At 38.3% G+C, this 25,483-nt stretch overlaps 1 protein-coding gene across 1 annotated transcript; it reads left to right on the plus strand.

Annotated features, from left to right (window-relative positions):
* On the plus strand, positions 1–24,420 carry ROPN1L (rhophilin associated tail protein 1 like). Its single transcript, XM_043976028.1, has 6 exons — positions 1–174; positions 882–1,039; positions 5,913–6,036; positions 7,877–8,038; positions 21,409–21,584; positions 24,229–24,420. Exons 2-6 carry the CDS (start codon positions 909–911, stop codon positions 24,302–24,304), a joined length of 669 nt encoding a protein of 222 aa, XP_043831963.1. The 5' UTR covers positions 1–174; positions 882–908; the 3' UTR covers positions 24,305–24,420.
* The last annotated feature ends 1,063 nt before the right edge of the window (positions 24,421–25,483 follow it).

Genomic DNA, 25,483 nt, shown 5'->3' on the forward strand with positions numbered 1-25,483 from the left:
CGCTTGCGCGACAGGATACGGGGGGGGGGGGGGAAGGAGGCTCACCGCGCGTCCTCGTTGCCTGGATACGGCGGGAAACAATGGGGACCCCACCCCGTGACCAGTGGCCGGGTTTGTGGGGTAGTCTCGAGGATCCGTCGTTGGTCCTCATTTCCAGTGGATCAGGAGGAGCCGGTAAGAGCTGCCCCAACAGCCCCGGTCCCCCTTCTGGAAGCCGCCCATGCTCTCAGCTCCAGTCCCCCAAACGGCTCCCCGGAAGCTGCGCCCTATCCTAAGGATAAGCCCGAGCGCCGCAGCTTGACAGGTCTCTCTGCTCTGGCGTCCGGATCCTCCCCATTCCCGGGGAGGAGGAGGAGGCGGGGGTCGGCTGCCCTGCGATCACGAACCAGCCCAGTTAGCAAGCACCTACTTGTGCTGGCCTTCCCAGAGGGCTTTTCTCTATGGGAAGAGAGGTTGGGGGCGGTAATGTTGTTTTTCAGTCCTGTCAGACTCTAAGTGATCCCATTTGGGGTTTTCTTGGAAAAGATCCTGGTTTGCTATTTTTTTCTCTAGTTCATTTTTACAGATGAGGAAACTAAGGCTAACAGGGTTGCCCAGAGTCACACAGTAAAGTGTCTGAGTCCGGATTTTGAACTCAGCCTGACTCCACGTCCGGCGGTGGGGAGGCTTAAAAAAATAATTTAAAAAGAAAAGGACTAACATCTATCCTCTCCCTGCTGAGTGGTTTAAAGTCCTGTTTTTTTGTGATTCCCCCCCCCTCCCCGCAAGATCTCAGGATAAGTAAACCACAGTGGTAAATATGATCCTCCTCTTAGAGCATTTAGAGCAGTGAGACTCGTAACTTATTCCGTAGGACATTTAGTTTTACTTTTCTTTTCAAGCTTGGGTTGCTAAAATCCCGAAGAATCATGCCTCTTCCAGATACTATGTTCTGCGCCCAGCAGATTCATATACCCCCAGAACTTCCAGACATCTTGAAACAGTTCACCAAAGCTGCTATTAGAACTCAGCCAACCGATGTATTACAGTGGTCTGCAGGGTAAGCGTCCGTGGCCTTTAGAAACAACTGAAGCAGCGCCCCTGCTGCTTGTGTTGTTTTTGTTTTGTTTTGTTTTTGGTTTGAAATCCTTAATATTTAGACAGAAGAACTCTCAAATCCCGTTAAGAAATGGGTACTTTGCTGTTGTATCTATTTTCCTTAGAAAAAATTCTTTTAGTGAAAAGGGGTTTTTATTCTCCCAAGGAATAGGATTTTTCTTTGGCAACAAAACTTCCCGGATTTGGTACTAATATCCTATGAAGACAACTTTGGAGGGACCACATATGTCTAACACTCTGCCTGTGATTGGTCTGTGCTTGCTGAGAAATTCCTTCCTGATTGGCTGCTCCATTGTCGGTTTATGTGTGTACTAGGATGTGATTGGAGAAGAATTCGATAGGAGAAATTTACAAACCCACAGAATAAATGAAGAGCGCCTGAGCTCAAGTAACATTGTAACAAGTTCTTGCAATTTTATTTTGTTTTAAAGCGAGGACGATTTGAGATGTTTGTCTACCTCATTGTTGTATTCTCTTGTGTCAAGGTTACCGTTGCTCATGGAAAGAAAGTGTGGAGAACAGTTTTGAAGGAAGGGGTCCTTAACCTACGTTCCTGGCTAGAGAGATTGGGGAGCGGGGGGTGGCGGGGGGAGGTAGTACTGTAATTAAAAAAAAATTATTTTGACAAATGTATTTCAGTGCATAATCGGTTTCCTTTCTAATCATTTGTATTTCATTGTCTACATTCAGAAACATTATTCTGAGAAGAAATTCATAGGCTTTACATTGCTCGAGTCATGACGCAAAAGTTAAGATCCCTTGGTTTAGAAGCAGTGCTTCTTAATTCCTCCCTGCTCCCCATCGTTGTCTTTCTGTATGTTGTGGTTATAGTCCTTTTCGCCAATGTCTTGTATTGCCATCCCTTCCCCCTGCAGTTCCATTGTTCAGTGGGTCACTATGGATTTAAAAGTCCATTGCCCCATTCTTTTTATAATTCTCGGTGGGAATCATTTGCTATGCTTCTATTATTGAATTCTGTCGTAAGGATTTATTTTGGGGGAGGGAGGATCAACCTATCATCAGTGTAGAAATATCTTCGTGTAGAAATTTAGTATGTCAGTACTTATTTGTTTTTTTTTTTTTTTTTGGCAGGGCAATGAGGGTTAAGTGACTTGCCCAGGTCACACAGCTAGTTGAGTGTCAAGTGTCTGAGGCTGGATTTGAACTCAGGTCCTCCTGAATCCAGGGCCAGTGCTTTATCCACTGCACACCTAGCTGCCCCCCCCCCTTTTGGTCAGTACTTATTTGTAATTTAGAAGTTTCCCACAAGTACTAAGAAGTTAGGTGATGCCTCTGGTTAGTTAGTCAAGCAAACCAGTGTGTCAGAAGCTAACTCCAAGGCTGGCCTTGTTATCCAGACACCATGAACTATTATATTATTATTTGCTCTCGTATAGTCATTTTCCTATGGAACTGTCTTCATGGTGTTTGGAAAACAAAAGCCCCAAACACTATTTATAGAGCTGCTCTAACCTACTAGGGTTTCTGGGATAGTCAGAACAGCCAATGTATAATAAAAGTGCTTTGCAAAGCTCAAACATGGGTTTTGAACATTTTATTCATGTTCCTAAGATTGTTTTATTATTTATTTTTTCCCTTTTCAATGAATGAAAACATATAATGTTAAATCTTTAGATAAAAATCAGTGTTCCCTCACCAGGAAGCGCATTTTCCCTCATATCCAAGAAGCACTCTGATCAACGCTTTTTTATTTATATTGACTAAAGTATGTTCTTTTTATAATACCTCATTTTATTTATCCACAAGATGGGAACTAATGAATTTCCAAGTGGTACTATGTGGTTTAAACCTAATTTTAGTTTTGATGGGTATTTTATGATTTCATCAGGCAATTAGACAAGTATGCAATAATTTATAGACTTAGAGAGATGGGGGACATGAAAGATCATGCAAGCTTGCTGCAGGACTTGGACCCAGGTTTTCCAAATTCCAAGGCCTTGTATCCATTTATACCATCTAGCTCTCAAACCTTCTAAAGGTTTATACAAGGTATGTATTCCAAAAATTGTTACATAGTTTACCCCCCTTATACAAAGACATATTTTCTCTATTCTACTTGACTCTGTCCAGCAATGCTTAGAGATAACTGAACCCTCTTTTCAAGTTTAATTTAAAATGTCAAATTAAGAAACTTTCCATACTTATTAATTATTTGGGGGGGGGCAATGAGGGTTAAGTGACTTGCCCAGGGTCACACAGCTAGTAAGTGTCAAGTGTCTGAGGCTGGATTTGAACCAAGGATCTCCTGAATCCAGAGCTGGTGCTTTATCCACTGCGCCATCTAGCTGCCCCCCGATTAATTCTTCTTCTTCTTTTTTTTTTTTAGTGAGGCAATTGGGGTTAAGTGACTTGCCCAGGGTCACACAGCTATTAAGTGTCAAGTGTCTGAGGCTGGATTTGAACTCAGGTACTCCCGACTCCAGGGCCGGTGCTCTATCCACTTCGCCATCTAGCTGCCCCTTTATTAATTCTTAATAGTAACTTTTAAGCACGGTGTTAGTTTAAAGGTGAACTTTAAAAACTTAAAAACAGTATTACTCTGACCAGTGCTGGGCAGAAACTTCTAACATCATATTTTTCCATAAGAACTTCTTAGATGATGAAGAATCAAAACAATTGTGTACTTCATTAGCCAAACTTGCCTATCCTATTTTTAAAAGTGCATTCCAGTAAAGCTAGTCTCATTTTTAGTTTCAGTTTATTTTCAGTTTTCCAGTTTTGTCTACTGTTCTTCCACTAAAAATTAATTTTTAATGAAAGATTTGTAAAGTTCCTATGAGTGCTGGGAAAAGTTATTTTTAAAGGATACACAAACACACACGCACAATGTAATATTCCATCACCTTGGAGTCTATTGTTTTAGGTAATGTCATTGTGAGGCATGGTTGAGTAAAGGACACATATCTCACAACACTCCTGGAGTTTTGATTGATGAGGTAATAAAGGAGGGTTTTTAATGTCTTTGATGATATACCATAGAGGATAATGTCTGACTATAAAAATAACTGTAAAACTGCTAGTATTGAAGGTGTCATTGGTTACTGAATTCATAAGTTATGCTGGGTAAAATCTATGAATCAGAAAAAACCCTCAATCTTGAAAATAGAATTTTCCAGGTCCTTGGATATTAAAAATAATTTTGACCACAAACTCTTGATAGACCCTACTCATTTACCAATATTCATCTTTTCCCTTCCTTCTGTTGGAGTCAGAAGACCTAAGGTTGTGGCTTAGCTCTGCCATTTACCTGGATAACATTTGTTAAATAATTTCATTCCTCAGGAATTCCTTTGAATGTAATATGGGGGTTAATAGTATATTGATCTCCATCACAGAGTTATCATAAGTATCAGATGAACCCATGTTTGTAAAGTGCTTTGAAAATCTCAAGGGTCTATAAAAATGCAAGTATTTTAATTCCTCCTACTGGTCCTTATATTATGAGGATTCATTGGTTACAAGAGCTGTTAGAAAACACTCTCTCTCTCTCTCTCTCTCTCTCTCTCTCTCTCTCTCACACACACACACACACACACACACACACACACACTCACACACACACAAACCAACTAGGATCTAGATGATCATGAGTCTCTTACCTGAATTCCATGAGGTTTTGTCTGGGCCAGGTAACAAGATAATGATATTTCATATATGGGTACTTTTAAGTCTCTTTTTAAGATACTTAATTCTAATGAGCAGAGTGCTAAAATTAGACATCAGCTACCTTTGCTCTTTATACCAAAGTACAGCAAAGAAGCTATCCTTAGTAGTAGTTAGTGTTATGACCACCTCTGCCTGACTGCTCATCCTCTTTCCCAGAGCCTGGCTACCAGTTTCCCAGTTGACTGAATTTGTATTCATTATTTGAGTCCATTGAGAAAAGTTTCCCATATTTGTTTTAGAAAGAAAAAATGAAAGAGGGTTGATGGGAAATGATGGAGGGTTGTGATTACTGAGGAATGAGGAAAGGCAGATATCTTCCACAGCACAGCAGATGAGGGTGGTTAGCCTTATGCTTATCACTAGTTAATTAACAGGAAACCTGCTTGATTTGGGGCTACTATCAAAATGAAAATGATAAAAAATAGGAAACCTGGCATTAGTATATTAGTTAAAAAAAACTTCAAGAAAGGGAGGAAAGAGGAAAAAATTTTTAAAATTAGAAATTCAGAACAACAATATAACTGTTACTTGAGAGCCCAGACTAACTAGACTTGCTTTAGTTGAGAAATGTCCAACAGATGACCTCTGGGCCCCACATGAGGCCTACAATACTCCTGAGTACAGACTGAAGCAGATTAAAATGTAATTAGACAATATTTAATAAAATAAATAAAATGCAATGAAACCTAGATAATATTACATTTTACAACTCATATGTGGTCTGTAGGGAGCCTTGTAGACAGTTTAGTGGCCCCTGTTTCTATTTAACACCACAGCTTTAGATTAATGCTTAGAGCCTCGAAGAAAAGTTTTAGTTACTTTTTGGGCTAACACACTGCATTTATTCATTTCTTACCTTTTTAGAAACACTCACAAAATTATTTTAAGAAATTAAATCGGGGAAGCTAGGTGGTACAGTGGATAGAGCACCAGCCCTGGATTCAGGAGGACCTGAGTTCAAATGTGACCTCAGACACTTGACACTTACTAGCTGTGTGACCCTGGGCAAGTCACTTAACCACAATTGCCTCACCAAAAAAAGAAAGAAAGAAAGAAATTAACTCGTTTATACTATAAATATTGATCTTTTACGAGCTTTTTTCTAAGATGTCTCTTTTTACTGTTAGGTATTTTTCAGCTTTGTCAAGAGGGGATCCCCTTCCTGTAAAGGAGAGAGTTGAACTGCCAGTGGCTACCCAGAAAACAGATACAGGATTGACAAGAGGACTCCTTAAAGTTTTACACAAGCAGGTACAAAAGAATCTGTTCTATTCAACCAACAATGAATTAGTCTCCCCACCCCCCACTTTTAAAACCTATATAATGCTATAGCATCTTTCTACTATAATACTATTTTTATGGTTTAATTTTTTTTTTAGCTCTTGAAATCAAACCCACCTATAAGTATACTATAATTGTTTGACACCACTCAGAAACATTAATGAGTTCTATTTTCACATCCAGCAAATTTTAAAAGTTTATTTGAAGAGGAGGCATATGTAATTATATATAATTACCTCCTGTGCTTCAAACTTATATGATTCACTGTTAAGTTTCCCTAAGTGGGATTCCTCATTATCACCTAAATCTTATATCATCTTGAATTAGTTCATGTATTGAATACTGTTTTTTTTATTCAGTGGTTTTTCTATGAATAAAGTTAGAATTTATCTTCTATTATTTATTTCCTTAAACTGTTGAACTATGTTTCCAATCTTGACTTTAAAAAATTTAACATATTTAAAAAGAAACTAGTCTCTGGGGCAGCTAGGTGGTGCAGTGGATAGAGCACCGGCCCTGGAGTCAGGAGTACCTGGGTTCAAATTTGACCTCAGACACTTAACACTTACTAGCTGTGTGACCCTGGGCAAGTCACTTAACCCCAATTGCCTCACTAAAAAAAAAAAAAGAAGAAGAAACTAGTCTCTAACGTAGAAATTTTCTGATCTTTATTTTTCTCAGCATTCTTGCAAAGCTCTTCCAATTTGTTTTCCTTCCAGGAAGGGAAAATAGTTTTAATGCTTCACAGATAATAATTAGAGTAAGGTTGTATGTAACCCATGTGGTGTACAGCACCTTGCCAATCTTGAGGAGGTGGGCCTCAAAAATTACATCTCCTTTGTAAATAAATGTCCTTTTCCATCCATCTAATGAGGAAAAGTACCATCTCTTTTAGGACTAATACTTCAGACAACTTTGACATATGGTGCTCAATCTGCTTTTGGAGGTCTCTAAAAAGTAGATAGTTACTTCATAGGCATAAAGACTATCTGACAGGGGCGGCTAGGTGGCACAGTAGATAAAGCACCGGCCTTGGATTCAGGAGTACCTGAGTTCAAATCCGGCCTCAGACACTTGACTTACTAGCTGTGTGACCCTGAGCAAGTCACTTAACCCCCATTGCCCAGCAAAAAAAAAAAAAAAAAGACTATCTGACAAACACTGAACTGTGTTTCTTCATCAAAGGAAGGATTTCACTTTAGAAAGGATCTTACTGTAGAAATTTTATGATAGAGTGAAATAAAGCTTCTATGATTATTATTAACTGGCCTTCATATCTGAAGCTCCAAGACATAATCATCATAATTCCCTCTCACATCTTTTGAGATACTTTGCTTTTGAGAAATAGAGGTTGAATGGTGGGAATAAGAATGCTTTTTATGACTTTGGGAAAACCACTTCATTTCTCATGGCTTTCAGTTCCCTCCCCATAATGAAGGAGGTTGAATTAAATCTTCAGTGTCCCTTCCAGTTCTGTCTTATCTTTTTTTTTTTTTTTGCGGTGCAATGGGGGTTAAGTGACTTGCCCAGGGTCACACAGCTAGTAAGTGTCAAGTGTCTGAGGTCGGATTTGAACTCAGGTCCTCCTGAATCCAGGGCCAGTGCTTTATCCACTGCACCACCTAGCCTCCCCTGTGTCTTATCTTAAAGACAAATATTATTATGAATTTCTTTTCATTTTTTCACACATGAAACAGAACTCAGTTTTCCTAAAGTACTTGAAATTTAGAATTCCAACAATTATTTTTGTTTAAAACTGCTTTCTATCCTATTCTACGTGATTTTAACTTTTCATTTATATTTCTTAAAGCTTGCTCACAAGCAAATTGTGGATTTAAAAGAACTTCAGCAGAAGTGGAAAACTCTTTGCTTGCCAATGGAAACGCTCAAATTCATTCTCAAAATGGACCCTGTTGAAGACAAAGTAGAATGGATGAAATTTTTCTCACTTGGCTGTAGTGCACTGGGTGGGGTAGGTATCTACAGAAAACATATTAATAACTTTGGATAAGACAACCAAAAAGGAGGGAAGAGATGGAAATAAGCATTTCTATAGTGCCTTTTGTGTTTCAGGTGTTTACAATTATTATCTTGTTTGTTCCTCATAATAACCCTAGGAGGTAGGTGCTTTATTGTCCCCACTCTACAGTTGTAGAAGCTGAAGGAAACGGGCTAAGTGACTTGCCCAGGAGCACAAAGCCAATAAGTGTCTTTGATTGGATTTGAACTCAGGTCTTCCTGACTCCAGGACCAGCACTCTTAATTTGCCAAGCCTACCTGGTAACTGCCTCTAAATATCTCTAAAAATTAATTTATAACTTTGAATAACTGAAGCTGAAAAGCATGATGACTACTTTCGTAATTTTGTTCCTGACCTATAATTTTCAGTGTATAGTTTTATTTCCACCTCTCTAAAGCCCTCTTGATGTGCCTCATTGTAGCATGGTAGTGACTTAGCTTGTTCCAAGGCTATGCCAGGTCCTTCAAATATAAGTCTAATGGTATATATCTGTCTTTCAAGGACCAGCCTAACTATGTTTGGAGGACATCATTGACAGATTGGCCCCAGGGAGATGCATTTTTTGATTACATCAACTCTTAACCATAATAGAGTTGTGATCTCCATTGGGGGAGGGAAGTATCTATGAAATCACATACAATGCTTTTAAATTTAGTGACATTAGTTAAATGTATTTTCTTTTCTTTTTTTTGGTGAGGCAATTGGGGTTAAGTGACTTGCTCAGGGTCACACAGCTAGTAAGTGTCAAGTGTCTGAGGCCAAATTTGAACTCAGGTCCTCCTGATTCCAGGGCTGGTGCTCTATCCACTATGCCACCTAGCTGCCCCTAGTTAAATGTATTTTCTAAAAATCACAATACTAAGTACAGGAAAACTGTTGGTAAGTTAAAAAAAATCACTTTGTATTACTGTTATATACAAAGATTTGTTTTCCAGTGCTGTGTGTACCATTAATTAGGAGTCATGTCCTTGTATATCATTTCAGATCTTACATAATCTGTTTTTTATTCTTTCCTCATTTGGAAAGGAAGCATAAAATAATATTTTAATACCTTAATCAAATAAACTACAATATGTGATTTAAAAGTGTTTTGTGATTACTGTGTAAAATATCAGTCAATAAACATTTATTAAGCACTTACTATGTACTAAGCAAAAGAAACAATAGACAGTCTCTGCTCTCGAGCAGCTCATGATTTGATGGAAACAACAAGCAAAGATGTCCAAACAAGCTATGCTCAGGATAAATAGAAAGTAAATAGGGGGCAGCTAGGTGGCTCAGTGGATAAAACGCTGGCCTTGGATTCAGGAGGATCTGAGTTCAAATCCAACCTCAGACACTAGACACTTACTAGCTGTGTGACCCTGGGAAAGTCACTTAATGCTCATTGCCCTGCCCCCCCCCCAAAAAAGAAAGCACTGGAATTAAAAGAGGTTGAGGAAAGTCTTCCTGTAGAAGATGGGATTTAACTGGGACTAGGAATGCCAGGAGGCAGCCATGAGGGGGGAGAGAATTCAGGGCATGGAGGCAGCCAGAGAAAGTGCCCAGAGCTGAGAGATGGAGAATCTTGCAAGGAGGCCATTGCCACTGAATCAGAGTATGTGGCAAGGGAGTAAAGGTGTAAGAAGACTGGAGGGGAAGGGGGGTTACTTATAAAAGCCTTCGAACACCAAATAGTATTTTATATTTGATCCTGGAGGCTATCGAGTGAAGTTTATTTCAGGGAGGAGTGCCATGGTGAGACCTGCACTTTAGGAAAGTCATTTTGGTGGCTGAATGGAAGATAGATTGGAGTGGGCCGGGCCAGCCTACCAGCAGGCCACTGCAATAGTCTGGGCATGAGGGTAATGAGGGGCTGGACCAGAGTGGTATATGTTTGTAGTGGAGAGATGGGAAGGTGAAATCGACAGGCCCTGGCAACAGATTAGATACAGAGAGTAAGGAATAGCGAGGAATCCAGGCCGATGCCCAGGTTGTAAGCCTTGAGGGACTGGAAGGATGGTGTTGCCCTCTGCAGTAATAGGGGATATTTGGATGGGAGATGGGGTGGTGGGAGGTAGGGTTTGGGGCAAAAGATAATGAGTTCAGTTTTGGACATGCTGGACATCCAGTTGGAGATGTCTAAAAGGCCAGCATGAGATTACAAGGCTGGAGGTCAGCAGAAAGACTGGGGCAGGAAAGGCGGAATTGAGAATCATCAACGTTGAGATAATAATTAAATCCTTGGGAGCTGATGAGATCACCAAGTGAAGTAATACAGAGTGAAGAGAAGAGGGCCCAGGTTAGAGACCTGTGGAACATCTGTGCTTAGAAGGGCATAGGTGTCCCATATGACACATGAACAAAATAATGGTAAATCATATTCAAACAATTCCAGTATTTCTTGGATACCCACCAAAGAAGTTGCTGGGGAAGGGGAGAGGGGGCCAGAAAGGAAGATTTAACAGCCATTTGCAAAGTGGCAGAAGATGGAAGGAGAGAGATTTGAGATAAATAGTGTGGTTAGAGAAGGGTCATGCTTGATTAGGGGGGATTAATAATAAGAAATAATCTGTTCTTATATAGATGAGGAGGTAGCTGTGAAACCCCAAAAGGGAAACATGACTGTGATTAGTCAGGAGAAAGGCCAAAGGGTGTGTGATGGAAAACATTTTTGATCTTGGCACAGCTGCTTCTGGCTACGGGTTTGTAATGTAAACTTGGACATGGTGAGATAACAAAATCCACCACTGTTGACCCAAGAAGCTTCTGGTAACTTCTACGGTAAATTCTTAGAATGTTCTTGTACAAGTTCAGTATCACTTGTATATACAAAAGGGAAAGGATTAGAATATGCTATTGAGGGGGCAGCTAGGTGGCGCAGAGGATAGAGCATTGGCCTTGGAGTCGGGAGTACCTGAGTTCAAATCCAGCCTCAGACACTTAACACTTACTAGCTGTGTGACCCTGGGCAAGTCACTTAACCCCAATTGCCTCAAAAAAAAAAAAAAGAATATGCTATTGAGGCACTACATAATATAAGAAAGGCTATGGACTAGAAAGTGAATTCAATTCTTAGAGGAAAACACTGTTTTATTAAATGGAAACTTTTAATTATGGGATTTAAAGTTTAATTTTTGGTAATTAAAAAGTAAGAAATTTCATACATTAAATGCATATCTCCCTATTTTTGAAAATTAAAACCAAAATGCTTTGTGAATCTATTTTGGAAAAATATTCACCCACTTAATATGTTTCACACTAGATGGCGACATTTTGTCATGGATAAAGCTACATACTCATCAATTGATGGTTAATAATATACTTTTAATGCCTACCTGGCAAATGAGTTCATTGAGTTAAGAGAGAGAGGTGTTAAGATTAGATTATGTCATTGAGGAGTCACCTCACTAGATATCATCTAGAAGGAGAAACTTTAAGGCCTTTGCAAACCCTAAAGCAAAGGTTTATATAATATCGACATTGTTGTTATCACTTTTGAATAGTGGGATATACATCTTTTTCCTTATCTCTTTATCGCAATTATTTGTTTTTATTCTAATTAGATGAAATTTAGTACACACACACACACACACACACACACACACACACACACTCACACTAAAACATTCAGGTGCCAAAAATGGACTTTGCAAGAAAAGATGAAGGGATTAGTAGCTGATTTAGACAACAGTTTGAAAAAGATTGGGGCCCAAAAAGCTAACATGGGCTTCATTGAGAGACAAAGCCTCATTTCCTGGAATTAAGTGGTAATATTCCTTCTGTACTCTGCTCTGATTAGATCACATCTAGAGCATCCTGTTGTGTCTTGGACACCACAATTTAGGAAGTTGAAGACCATCCAAAGAATGTCAGCTAGAATGAATGGTATAAGGGCCGATTCTGGGCCATAGAAGGATTAAGAGTTGAAAGAACTGGGGGAGGCATAATAGTGGTTTTCAAAAACTTTAAAAACCTGTCACATGGAAGAGAGGGATTCAACTTATTTCCTTTGATCTCACAGGGCAGAGCTAGGAGCAGAGGGCACAGGTTACAGAGAGGTGGATTCGGGCTTGATATGAAGGAAAATAACCTGTCAAGCAGAGCTATCCAAAGCAGAATGGGCTGGGAGCTTCCTGGCTTAGGGCAATACACCATCACAGTATCACAGTTTGGGGTTTGCTGTTGTAGGAATTCACTTTCAATTCTGGGTTGGACTAGATGACCACTGAAGTTCCTTCCAACTCTGAAATTCTGTAATTGTTGCTAGAAGATACATTTAAGTGATTTCTCTATTTACAAATTTATATGGTTCTTAGCTCGTTGCCCACCAGTCTAGGTATATACTACATATCTTGGAACCACATGAATTCAACTTGTTTGATGATAGAGATTTAACCTCTATATTCGTTGAGTTTAATTTCTACTTTGAACTAGTAATGACACTAGTTATTGCCACCTCTTGGCTGAGGATATTTGACTGTTCTTGTGTGCTCTGACCCTGGAATGAATTTTACAGTTTTTAAATACAAAAAAATGTTCAATATGTAAAAAGTCTTCTCGGCTCACCGGCAGTACAAAAACAGGCTGTGTCATGGTATACCCCTGGACTAGAAAATGGTGAGCTATCCCATGTGATTATTGAGTCTTGTTGACTGAATAGCTGATAAAGTACTTCTTTCTTATACTTGAGTGAAAAAATACTAATAGGTATTAACTACTACATAGATTATTATAAAAGCAGGCTTACCTGCTAATCTCCTGCCCCAAATTTCCTGTGAGGGCTTTCATGAAAAGCAAGCAGAGCCAAGGCAGAGACAAACCATGGAAGGAGATAAAGCTCCTAATACATAGACCGGGGAAAGAGAATCCTCTTCACCTATACCAAGTCTCCACATGGAAATAGACACTACTTGGGCCAGTACGTTGTTTTACAAGGGGGGCAGCTAGGTGGTGCAGTGGATAAAGCACTGGCCCTGGATTCAGGAGTACCTGAGTTCAAATCCGGCCTCAGACATTTGACACCTACTAGCTTTGTGACTCTGGGCAAGTCACTTAACCCCCATCGCACCGCAAAAACAAAAACAAACTAACAAAAAAACATTGTTATGCAAGCCCACTTCCTATGAAAGGGGGACTCATTTTAATGCTGCATTTCTGTTCAGGTTTTTCATCGAGTTGCATGATTTTTCTACGGTTTTCATTGTGCTACTTTGAAATGCTGACATGACATGTTGGTACATTTTCCATCATCTAAATGATATAACATATATGTGTTAAGAGTCTATGCCTGGGGCAGCTAGATGGCGCAGTGGATAGAACACTGGCCCTGGAGTCAGGAGTACCTGAGTTCAAATCCGGCCTCAGACACTTAACACTTACTAGCTGTGTGACCCTGGGCAAGTCACTTAACCCCAATTGCCTCACTAAAAAAAAAAAAAAAATTAAAAAAAAAAAAGAGTCTATGCCTTCCTTAGATTTCCTGTCTTAAAGCAAATTGGCTTCTATGAATATCATTCAGTTTTTTCAGTCACTTTCAAATTGATTTGTCACACCAACAACTGACTTTGACTTCAATAGATGGGATTTTCAACCTTATAAATTCTGCTTGGAAAATCATAATTTTTAATGGCTTCTCACCTGAAATACCTCATTGTAGTCACCAGTTGTTAGAAACTATTTGACATATGCTAGAACTATATCATGAGAGGAGATCACTAAGTAACAGGCAGAATAATCCTTAGGGATACTACAGAAATTATCTGCCTCATTACTTCTCCCCCATACCTATCTTCACCCAGGTCAGTTTGTTTTAGGATCTACTTTACCCCATGCCAACTGAGTTCTTGGTCATAAACTGACTTTAAGATGAGAAATATTCTCTCTGCATTAATATAGACACCCATTTGCCAAATCTTTTACTAGTTTATATCTAGACACTAGATGGCAGTAGAATAGGCTATGAAATTTCCATAAAGTTAGGATTCTTGGCCTTCCATATTATAATCTATCTTGAGTCTTTCCTGCCAATGGATAAAACTTTGAAAGAAAACCTTATTTTCGAAGTTGAAGTATTCTTCGGATTGTCAGCATCAAGAACAAGATTCCTTATTTAACAGTCACTTTTAGAAGTAGAATGATATACTTCTCTATTTTTTCTCTCTTTCTCTTTTTGTACCTTTCCCTACCCCACTACCAATATGATAGAAAATCAAGGCAATGACACTAACTGCAGACATCATTGCTAGTTTGATGACAAAGCTGTGTCCATTGTCCAAAAATCCAGTCTAGGACACTTTGAAAGAGATTCATCAACAGTTTGGCTATGGGGTGAATCTCTTAAGACAACCTCTACTAAGTTTATAGAGGGAGAATGTATTCAATGGAAAATAGTACTGTGAGAATATTATTAATATTACAGGGGCCCCCTGCTGTGTGAGCATGTGACCACCCTCAATCATTCAGCTTGAAGCAGTGTGTAAGGCAGTTGGTTTTAGGAGTTGGTGGTTGCAACCTCGTGCGGTTGGCAGCTCTGATTTCTCCTCAAGGGTAGGTTAGGTTTTCCTGTTCTTTCAGAGACACTTGTTCTCTCTTTGTTAACCTGTAATATAGTTTAATAACTAAACTGTTAAACTGTTGTCCTAGTTAGCTTTCCCCACAAGGGGACAGGTAGGGTGACCACACACATTTAGTTTTACCCGTCACAGTTTCTATAGTGAGGAAATGAGAGATTCTTGAAATAATTGAAGTAAACATATATTGAATGCTGTAGTTTCCTATCTGTATTGTCATCATCATGAGACCAAGGATAATATATTCTTTGTTTTGTTTTGTTTGTTTGTTTGTTTTTGCAGGGGGCAATGAGGGTTAACTGAATTGCCCGGGTTCACATAGCTAGTAAATATCAAGTGCCTGAAGTCGGATTTGAATTCAGGTCCTCCTGAATCCAGGGCCAATGCTTTAGCCACTGTGCCACCTAGCTGCCCCTGACAATATATTCTATTTCATTCATTCTCAGCTGAAAGGAAGCAGCATAGTCTAACAGATAGAGTATAACAGTCAGGAAGTCGGGAGTCCAAATCCTGCCTCAGCTAATTACTTTGTGTATGACCCTGTGTAAGTCATTTCATTTCTTTGCATCTTTATTCTCCTTGTCTGTAAGGTAGGGATAATAATAATAGTTTCACAAGAAGGTCATTGGAGGGGGTAGTGGTTGGCTCAGTGGATAAAGCACAGGCCCTGGATTCAGGAGGACATGAGTTCAAATCCCGCCTCAGACACTTGACTCTTGACATTTACTAGCTGTGTGACCCTGGGGAAGTCACTTAACCCTCATTGTCCTGCCCCCCCCAAGGTCATTGGAAAGATCAAATCACATGTGAATATATGAAGTTAGGGGAAAAATTGAGTTCAAATCCAGCCTCAGACATTTACTACCTATGTGACCGAGGGCAAGTCATTTAACCTTTATCTAACTTAGTTTCCTCATCTGTAAACTGGTGATATTGATAGCTCATACCTCCTATGATTATTGTAAGGATAAAATTTTTGTAAAGCCCTTTGCAAAACCTTACAGTATTATAGAAATGCTAACAATGATGATGATGATTAGGGAAGCACTTTGCTGAAAACCTTCAAGGCACTATATCAAAGTGAATTGTTGTTGAGATTACCCCTATTATGCCAGAAATTAATATGTGGAAGGTTGCCATTACAAACTTATAAAATCTTACAACTGATTCAATGCAAATTACATAAAGATTACATTCTCTAATTCAGGAAAATGTGCTTCCCTGTTAATTTTACAATTTAATTTGGACTCCAGACTTTTATATCTAGGCCCAATCTTTCTTCTTAAATCACCATCACCTGCTGGACAGGTTTTCCTAGTTGTACTTAATGGTCAATCAATCAATAAACATTAGGTGCCTCCTATGTGCCAGGTATTGTGCTAAGTACTGGGTATAGAAAAAGGCAAAAGATAGTTCCTCCCCTCAAGGAGCTTATAATCTAATGAGGGAGATGACATGCAAACAAATATATACAAAAGCAATCTACATGCAGGATAAATAGGATATAATTAGCAGAGGAAAAGCACTAGAATTAAGAAGGTTTGGGGAAGGCTTCCTATAGAAAGTAGTATTTTCATTGGAACAGTCAGGAGACCAGTGTTACTGGATGGAAGAATACATGTTGGGAGGTATAAGACTGCCAGAAAGGTAGGAGGATAAACAGAGCATTTTGTGTTTGTTCTTAGAGGCAATAGGGAGCCACTGAAGTTTAATGAGTGGGGTGTGTGTGTGTGTGTGTGTGTGTGTGTGTGAGAGAGAGAGAGAGAGAGAGAGAGAGAGACAGACAGACAGACAGACAGACAGACAGACAGACATAGAAGGGTCTGCACTTTAGGAAAATCATTCAGTGGCTAGATGGAGGATGGACTGGAGTGGAGAGAGACTTGAGGCATGCAGACCCACCAGCAAAGTATTGCATTAATCCAGGCATGAGGTGAAAGGATCTGCACTAGAATGGTTACAGTGTCAGAGGAGAGAAGGGGGCACGTATGAGAAATGTAGCAAAGGTGAAATCAGCAGGCCTTGGCTTGGATATTGGGCAGGATGGGGGGTGGGGGTGTAAGAGTGTTGAGAGATAGTAAGGAATCCTAGGTTGTAAGCCTGGGACTGGGAGGGTGTTGCTGCCTTCTATAGTAACAGGGAAGGTTGGGGGCAGCTAGGTGGCTCAGTGGATAAAGCAGTGGCCCTGGATTCAGGAGGACCTGCATTCAAATCTGACCTCAGACACTTGACACTTAATAGCTACTAGCTGTGTGACTCTGGGCAAGTCACTTAACCCTCATTGCCCCCCCCCAAAAAAAAAAAGTAACAGGGTAGGTAATAAGAGGGGGGGATGGTTTGGAGGGGAAAGATAAGTTCCATTTTGGGCATATACTGAACATCTAGGGTTTTTGTTTTTTCAGGGGAATGAGGGATTAAGTGTTGCCCAGGGTCACACAGCTAGTAAGTGTGAAGTGTCTGAGGCTGGATTTGAACTCATGTCCTCCTGAATCCAGGGCCAGTGCTCTATTCACTGCGCCACCTAGCTGCCCCCTGAACATCTAGTTTTAAAAAGCAGCTGGAAATCAGATATTGGAAGTCAGGAGGGAGATTGGGGTAGGAAAGGTAGATTTGACAATCATCAGCATAAAGATGGTAATTCAATCCATGGGAGTTGATGAGATCATCAAGTGAAGCAATATAAAGGAAGTAGAGGGCAGGGCAGGACAAAGCCCTGTGGGACACTTACAGTTGGAGGGTGTAGTCTGGAAGAGGATCCAACAAAGGAGCGGTCAGATAAGTAGGAGGAAAGAGTAGTGTTTTGAAAACCTAGAGAGACAAGAGAATCAAGGAAGAGAGTGACCAACAGTTCAAAAGGCTACAGAGAGGTCAAGAAGGATGAGAACTGAGAAAAGGCCATTGGATTTGCCAATCGTATTTTCATGAGATTTTTTTTTTCTTTTTCTTTTTTTTTTGCTGAGGCAATTGGGGTTAAGTGACTTGCCCAGGGTCACACAGCTAGTAAGTGTTAAGTGTCTGAGGCCGGATTTGAACTCAGGTCCTCCTGACTCCAGGGCTGGTGCTCTATCCACTGCACCACCTAGCTGACCCATGAGATTTTAATAATCAGCAAATGTATACCAGTGGCTCTGGGAGTTCAAATATAAAAGTTAAAAACTCCTGCCCTCAGGGACCTTATGTTCTGTTTGAAGAATATGATGCGCATACATAGGATAAATACAGACTATTTACATAATAAATACACAGTAATCAGAGTATGGACATTAACTACTGAGAGGAATCAGGAAAGGATTCTTAAAAGAAGTGGAAATTAAACAAGATGAAAGATTCTTAAAAGAAGGAGCTCTGAAGAGAGAGGCGTTGGAAGCAGCAGTGAGGGGAAAGCACTCCAAGTATTAGGGGTGACTTGTGCAATGGTGGCAGCAGATAAAACATCTTCATGTTCAGGACACAGGAAGGAGACCAGTTTGACTGGAATAAAGAATGTAGAAGAAAGTATTGGGTAATCAATCTAGAAAGAAAGGTAGATGCCAGATTGTGAAATCCTTTAAATATCCAATTGGAGGAGTTTGTATTTCTAAAGGCAATGGCAAGCCACTGAAATTAACTGAGTGAGAGAGTAATGTGGTCAGACTTGTGCTTTAGGAATATTCACGTGGCAGTGGTGTGTGGAAGACAGAGAGGGAAGAGACAGATTGGGAGGATATTATTGTGATCTAGGGGAGATGCAATGGAGGTTGAGACATAGGGTGGTTGTGATGTTATTATAGAAATGGGATGGATATGAATGATGTCAAGGAGGTAGAATTGACAAGACTTGGCAACTGATTGGATCTAGAGGTCAGAAAGAAGAGCTGGGGTTGACTTTTCAGTTTTGGACCTTGAAGAATGAATGGTTGTGACTACAATAGGCAATGCAATGGGCAAGTCCTGGACAAATGGATTTAGTATCTCAGTGTGGTTAGAACTACATGAAGGAAAAGACTAAAAACAATAAAATTGTTTGAACCAGATTGTGGAGGACCTTGATTCCCAGACTAACAAGTTTTGTACTTTCTTTATTAGGTACTTGGGAGCTTCAATATCTTTGAGCAGGGGAATGAATGTAAATCAGAATAGTATATCAGGAAAATTAATTACACAGTAGAGATTGTTATATGACTTCACCTCTGTTTTCCTTGTTTTTTTCAACTGTAAAATGGGGATAATAATAGCACCTACCTCCCAGGATTGTTGTAAAGATAAAATAAGATATAGTTCTCTTCACATAAACTCATATTATTCAAATTCTACTTGACATATATATGTATATATGCATATATACATACACATATCTATCTCATCTCATCTATCTATCCATCTATCTATCTGTATATCTATATACCTATCTATCTAATGTTTGTCCTTCCTTCTCAAAGAGGACCATGACACACAAGGGGTGATGACTTATAATGAATTGGATTTAAGCGAGGAAGGGCTATGCAAGGTCACCAACCTCACTGCCTCCTCCAGAGCTGTCTGGGCACAGGGGCAAGTTATAGATCAGGACTTTAAGATTTTTGAAAGTTCAAAGACTAATGTTGCCTGCTATCATGAGATGTATGAGGGAAAAAAGAGAACCATTATCCAAACATCTTTCAATAACTTCATAAAAAAAGTTGTACAGCCAGCCACCGGAGAGATAAATGATAAAGGCCAGGTGCAGTGAATGGGGAAGGGGGCAAACATAGTTAAATTTACCTGAACAGTTACTGTACATACTTTATTATTAAGTTTACCTTTCATTTCATAATCCTGTTTATTATGATACAGTATTTGATACATCTGCATTTTTGTACATTTTATGACTTAGATAAAGATATTTTGTATATGCCTTTGTTATATAAGCTAAATGAAGCAGGTGTATAGGGGCAAATTAGCATTACACAAAAATTGCTTTACCGAGAGGTCTGTGGAACAATCCACTTAAGTAAAAGTGAGAATTGTCCACATTGGTAAAGTGCTTGGCTCAGTATCTGGCATGTAATAGCTAGCATTTTTAGAGTACTTATTATTGTTATTTTTCTTGTTGCTATTGTTACGTAAAGACAAAGGAAGAGAGATGATTTTGGATTTGCCAGGCTAGGTCAGGAAAGGAAGGCTTTTTGAAAAAAGTATTAGAAGCCAGGTCTTGAAATGATTTAATAAGAGTTGCAACAGGCAGAGAAAGGGAGGGTAGGGTAGGTTAAGACACAGGGAAGAGTATAAAAAATGTAGCAGAGGTGGAAAAAGAGAAAGTTTAAGGACACTTTTTTTTTTTTAGTGAGGCAATTGGGGTTAAGTGACTTGCCCAGGGTCACACAGTTAGTAAGTGTTAAGTGTTTGAGGCCAGATTTGAACTCAGGTCCTCCTGACTCCAGGGCTGGCGCTCTATCCACTGTGCCACCTAGCTGCCCCTTAAGGACACTTTTTAAGTGTCTGAGAAAAGGTCTGACAAAAACTTCATTGTATTTTTCAAGGTCAGTTTTACTAATAATGTCAATTTACTTAATTCATTTACTAATTCATTTAATTTAAAATTTTTTAGAGATTATTTGTACTCTATATCAATCATGTTTAGGTTGTAAATGAGAAACATTCTTCCATCAGAAGTTTTATTTGATCCATTGAAAGTTCTTTCAGAGAACCTCATCCTTTTGTGTGGAATGGGGAGTAGAGGGTAGGAAATCTTAACAGTTATAACTTTGAATTTATGTAAGGCATTTGTGTAATTTGTTTGCACACTTTCACTACATTAGTCCAGCATCTATGAAAAAACACATGAAGGCCAGTATCAGTTTTTTTTTTTCTTGGATGGCAAATTATAGTATGACATAATTATTGGTCAATGATTATCATGTCACCTTTTGTTGTATTGTGTTAGGATTTCTAGACTCTGCCACATTATCACTTACAGCACTCATGTGGCTGGTACAAAGTAGAAAAGTATTGCTATGTGGCACATATGCAAAAAATACAGAATTATGTAAATATGAATTATCTGTGAAATCAACTCTTATCTTTTAATGAATGTTACAAAAAATAAAGCTTGGAAAAGGGAGGGGGGAAAGCTTCAAAAAGTGGTAAACTCTCCAAAGCTTTTGGAACCTGTGATACTCCCAATTAAGCACTTAAATTGGGGCAGTAAAGTCACGTAAAATATCAGAAAACTAAAAATAAATCATGAACACATAGGTCAACACTATAATTTAATTCTGCCAAAGACATGAAGTTTATCTAGGACACATGCAAGAAACCTCAAAGTTTGTTGACTTTGTGCTTGCAGAATTAAGACTACCATTTAAAAATTTTTTTAAATTAAATTAAATTTTTAAAATTTCTAAAATTTTCTTTTTAAGTGGGGCAATGAGGGTTAAATGACTTGCCCAGGGTCACACAGCTAGTAAGTGTCAAGTGTCTGAGGCCGAAGACCACCATTTTAAACAGGATTAAAGCTTCATACCAACTAGCGTCTATAATTTTAGTGTGACAGGTATGGTTTTGTTTGCAGGTAGTATCTCATTCAATTTTCTCTTTGTCTTCATGATTCTTTAACCTTGCAATTTTCAATAGTCCACAAAATGATGTTTTCAGATCAATTATATCCTCTTTTGCTTTTTCCTTTTGCTTTATTTCTAGTTTTCTAGTTCCTTGACAAGGAATTTTAGTGTAAAATGTTTTTGCCCCTTTGTGGAAATATCAATTTGGGTTAGTCAATTTAACTTTTTTTCTTTATGGTGGTATTATTTCCAGACGTTACAAAGTGCAATGAAGCATGCTTGTGAAATTCTTACAGAAGATCCCGAAGGTGGACCTGCTCGTATCCCATTTGAGACTTTCTCTTACATATTCAGTTATCTCGCAGGATTAGATCAAGATAGAACTGAGAGTGATACTAACCTTTTTCTCACTAATCTTGAGGACACAGTGTAAGTATAAACTGAATCTTGATACTCTCTTAAGTTAATGAATTGCGGGAATTTTGCTATAGAAAATACACATTTCCACTCAATTTCAACTAAGTAATCTTATAATTATTTATTTTGTTACACATTGATAATGAGACTGATTAAAGTTAAAGAAACAATTTTGTGATTGGCTTATTATGTGTTTAGAATATCAAACAAAATATTTTTGAAGATATCTCCTTGATCTTGTGAAGTTTACTGTAGTTTCTAGTATTCTGTTCAATTTACTTTAGTTATTAGAGGAGGAAATTTTATCTCCCCATTAAATAAAATTGTCAATAAATTTACATTGGTTCTTATATGCAGTCCTTCAAATAATTTTAACTATGATATGATATACATTTTTTTTAGAAAGATAACTAGAATTTTTGACAATGAAACAGAAAACTGTACATGTCAAAAAGATTTCTGGGATGACAAATCAAGTCATGTGATTAGACAGGCAGAAAAAGTACAGGATTATTTCATATTCTAGGTGCCTGGGGGAAAATACTATGTAAGTATGAAGTCATTTGTATGATGACCATTCCAGTTCTTGCTTCAGTGAGTTGACTTTGCTTCATTTCTGTGGTATAATTATTCTCTTTTTGAGTAAGAGGTGCTTTGACTATCATGTTTTTCAAAAATGAACCCTTTAAGATGGAATTCAATAGGCAGAAAGAATGAGGGAAACTGTTGTAGGCATAGAAAAAAGCAGTATAAAAATGAAGAAAAATGTGTGGAATGTGTATAGAAAAAAGCAAGTAAGTCTGTTAAATGTATGAAAATCATAGAAGTTAAATTATTTTTCCAAATTAGTATCACAGGGCAGATTCCATGAGAATACCATGTTGTTGTTGTTTTTGTTTTTGCCTATTAAGCTACACAACTGCTCAGTCTCAAAGTTACCTATTGCGAGTACCCTATAGGCATTTAACATGAGAAAGAGTAGGCACATCAAGTAATGTAAACATTTTATTATAATTTCATTTTGAAATAATTTTCATTTTAATATCTATTTTCTTTGCATTGTGGATTTAAAAAAATGCACTGTGTCAATTAACACTTTGAATTATTCTTAAAATCCTTCTTTAGCTTAGCTGTCTAGGCACATGGACAGAAACAATTTTCAGCTGCCTAAGGCAAATTGGCAGTGGTTGGTATAATTTCTGTTTAGACATAAATTATATTCTTGGTGTAACTTGGTTTTATGGGTTTTTTTAATTATTTTAACATTCTTTTCTTTTTAAATTGAGTCCCAAATTCTCTCCCTCCCTGCCACCCCTCTTCTACCTACTGAGAAGGTAACCAGAATGATATCACTTATATGTGGGAAATCATACAAAATGTATTTTCATATTAGCCATATCACCAAAAAGTGAGAAAATTATGCTTCAATCTGCACTCAGAGTTCATCAGTTCTCTGGAGGTGGATAGCATTTTTATATATGAGTCCTTCAGAATTGTCTTGAATTATTGTATTGATACGTAAGGGCCTAAAATTCTAGCTGTGATGTCTAAAATATAATGAATGGTCATCTTAAATTAGAAGCTTTAGCAAGAGTTTAGATTTTTAAGTATTTATTAAAGTGCATTAGAAGTTAGTGAAGATAATGCAGAAATATGTTTAATGTTATTGTACATATATAACCTATATCAGATTACTTGCTGTCTTGGGGGGGAGAAAAATTTGAACCTAGAAATCTTATAAAAACAAATGTTGAAAACTAAAAAAAAAAAGAAGAAGAAGTTAGTGAAGAGAGAGAGAGATTGAGAACAGATTCCTTATAGCATGGAAAATCCTCGTTTAGATCTATTTGGTATAGCCAGAGAGAAAAACTTGCCTTTCCCCAACAGCCCATTCTCCCTATTCTGCCAAGCCACAATCTGGACATGAAAGGACCTTGCTCCCCTCTGACTTCTCCCAAAAGCCTCCTGTGAAACAGGAAACAGGGCCATCCACACACACAGCTCCAAGCTAAGTGGCTGGTAACACTGATTGACAGGACCCACGAGTGGCAGACATCACTTCCTGATGCTGACCTGACCTTCAAAACCCCAGAAAGGTCACTTCTGGACGCCAAAGTCACATGGTTTCTTTTCAGGCCAGAGCTCACAATGTCCCTCCCAGCAGGGGGTGTCAACTCCAGTTGATTTTGACACTGGAAATTAATTATATTAGCTCAAGAGATTTCAACTTAGCAAAAAATTAAAAACATCCTAGTTTTTAAAAAGTAGATTGAAAGACAATGGTATTTAGTATGGAAGTTTTAGCCTTAAAATAACCATTTAAGATTCAATGAAGCACCTTAATATGAAACAGTATAACCTCATGTATTCACATTATTTCATGCTCACTGTAAAAGTCTGAATTTGAAAAGAAAAAAATTTCAATATCTTGACCTCAAAAGAAATGTTTGTTTTTCTGCCACGTAAATACGAACACAATATGTTGTTGAAAAGAAGATGGTATTGAGTAAACTATAATTATACTATGACTATAATTAAATTTATTTAGATAGAATTTTACATTACAGTTATATATTACAATAAAATCTTTAAAAAAAAATTTCCCTGCTGCAATAAAGTACTAATGAAAGTATCTTTCTTTACTTATTTTTCTTAGAGTCACTAGGAAAAATGGCATGATAGGAGTTTCAGATTTCTTCATAGAAGACAAGAAGAAATATCATTCAATTTAAGAAGCAAAACTGGGGAAAATTTCTCAGAAAGCTTATGGCACTAGTTCAGAGGAGAGCCCTTTTAAAAGTCGAATAGTGCTTTATAAAAACTTAGCACAAAATACAGCTTTGCGTTAACCAACATACCATGTGCACTGTCATTTCTTTTTTTTTTTTTTTTTTTGGTGAGGCAGTTGGGGTTAAGTGACTTGCCCAGGGTCACACAGCTAGTAAGTGTTAAGTGTCTGAGGCCAGATTTGAACTCAGGTACTCCTGACTCCAGGGCCGGTGCTCTATCCACTACGCCATCTAGCTGCCCCTGTCATTTCTTTTTTAAGGAAATAATATTGGCTATGTCACCCTTGACAAATCACTTAATCTGTCTGTTCCTTAAACAACTGGGAGCCTTAAGATTCTGGAATAGGAGTTCCTCTTCTAGGAGCTCCTTACACTGATGTAATTGTGAGTCCAGTTTTTAAAAATGGTTAAAGTAAAAATGTGTCTATAAGACAAATTTTGTATTAAAACACCTTCGAAATCCTTAACTTCCAATAAGAAAGTTTTTATTCTTCTACCTTTTTTTTTTTTAAGTGAGGCAATTGGGATTAAGTGACTTGCCCAGGGTCACACAGCTAGTAAGTGTTAAGTGTCTGAGGTCAGATTTGAATTCAGGTCCTCCTGATTCCAGGGCCAATGCTCTATCCACTGCACCACCTAGCTGCCCCTGCCTTGTTTGTTGACACACAGAGAAGAGGAGATAAAAGTTGGGATTTCAAAGTCCAGTTTGAACACGTATATTAGCATGCATTCCAAAAACACTATGGGCAAGGGAGAAAAAGAAAACAAGACAATTTCCAGGCCTGCCTGCCTTAGGCAAGCTATATAATCCAATTAATCCATTTTTTTTTTTTTTGGTGAGGCACTTGGGCTTAAGTGATTTGCCCAGGGTCACACAGCTAGTAAGTGTCAAGTGTCTGAGGCCGGATTTGAACTCAGGTCCTCCTGAATCCAGGGCCAGTGCTTCATCCACTGCGCCACCTAGCTGCCCCAGTTTTGTTTTGTTTTTTGAATTAATCCATATGTTAACAATCTTCTAGGATAGCCTTGATTTAAACTATGCTGTGTTACTGTTCCCATGAACCATTAAAATAGTATGGAAATCACAATATTTTGGAAAGTAATAGCAAGAATTGTCACTAT

Source organism: Dromiciops gliroides, chromosome 1, assembly GCF_019393635.1.
Source record: "Dromiciops gliroides isolate mDroGli1 chromosome 1, mDroGli1.pri, whole genome shotgun sequence".
NCBI classification, from domain to species: Eukaryota; Metazoa; Chordata; class Mammalia; order Microbiotheria; family Microbiotheriidae; genus Dromiciops; species Dromiciops gliroides.

Excerpts from the sequence above, each read along its gene's own strand:
- ROPN1L (XM_043976028.1), top strand. The coding sequence starts at position 909 with ATGCCTCTTCCAGATACTATGTTCTGCGCCCAGCAGATTCATATACCC. Across the intron at positions 1,040-5,912 it reads GTATTACAGTGGTCTGCAGG|GTATTTTTCAGCTTTGTCAA; the intron begins GTAAGCGTCCGT and ends TTTTACTGTTAG. Across the intron at positions 8,039-21,408 it reads GCTGTAGTGCACTGGGTGGG|ACGTTACAAAGTGCAATGAA; the intron begins GTAGGTATCTAC and ends TATTATTTCCAG.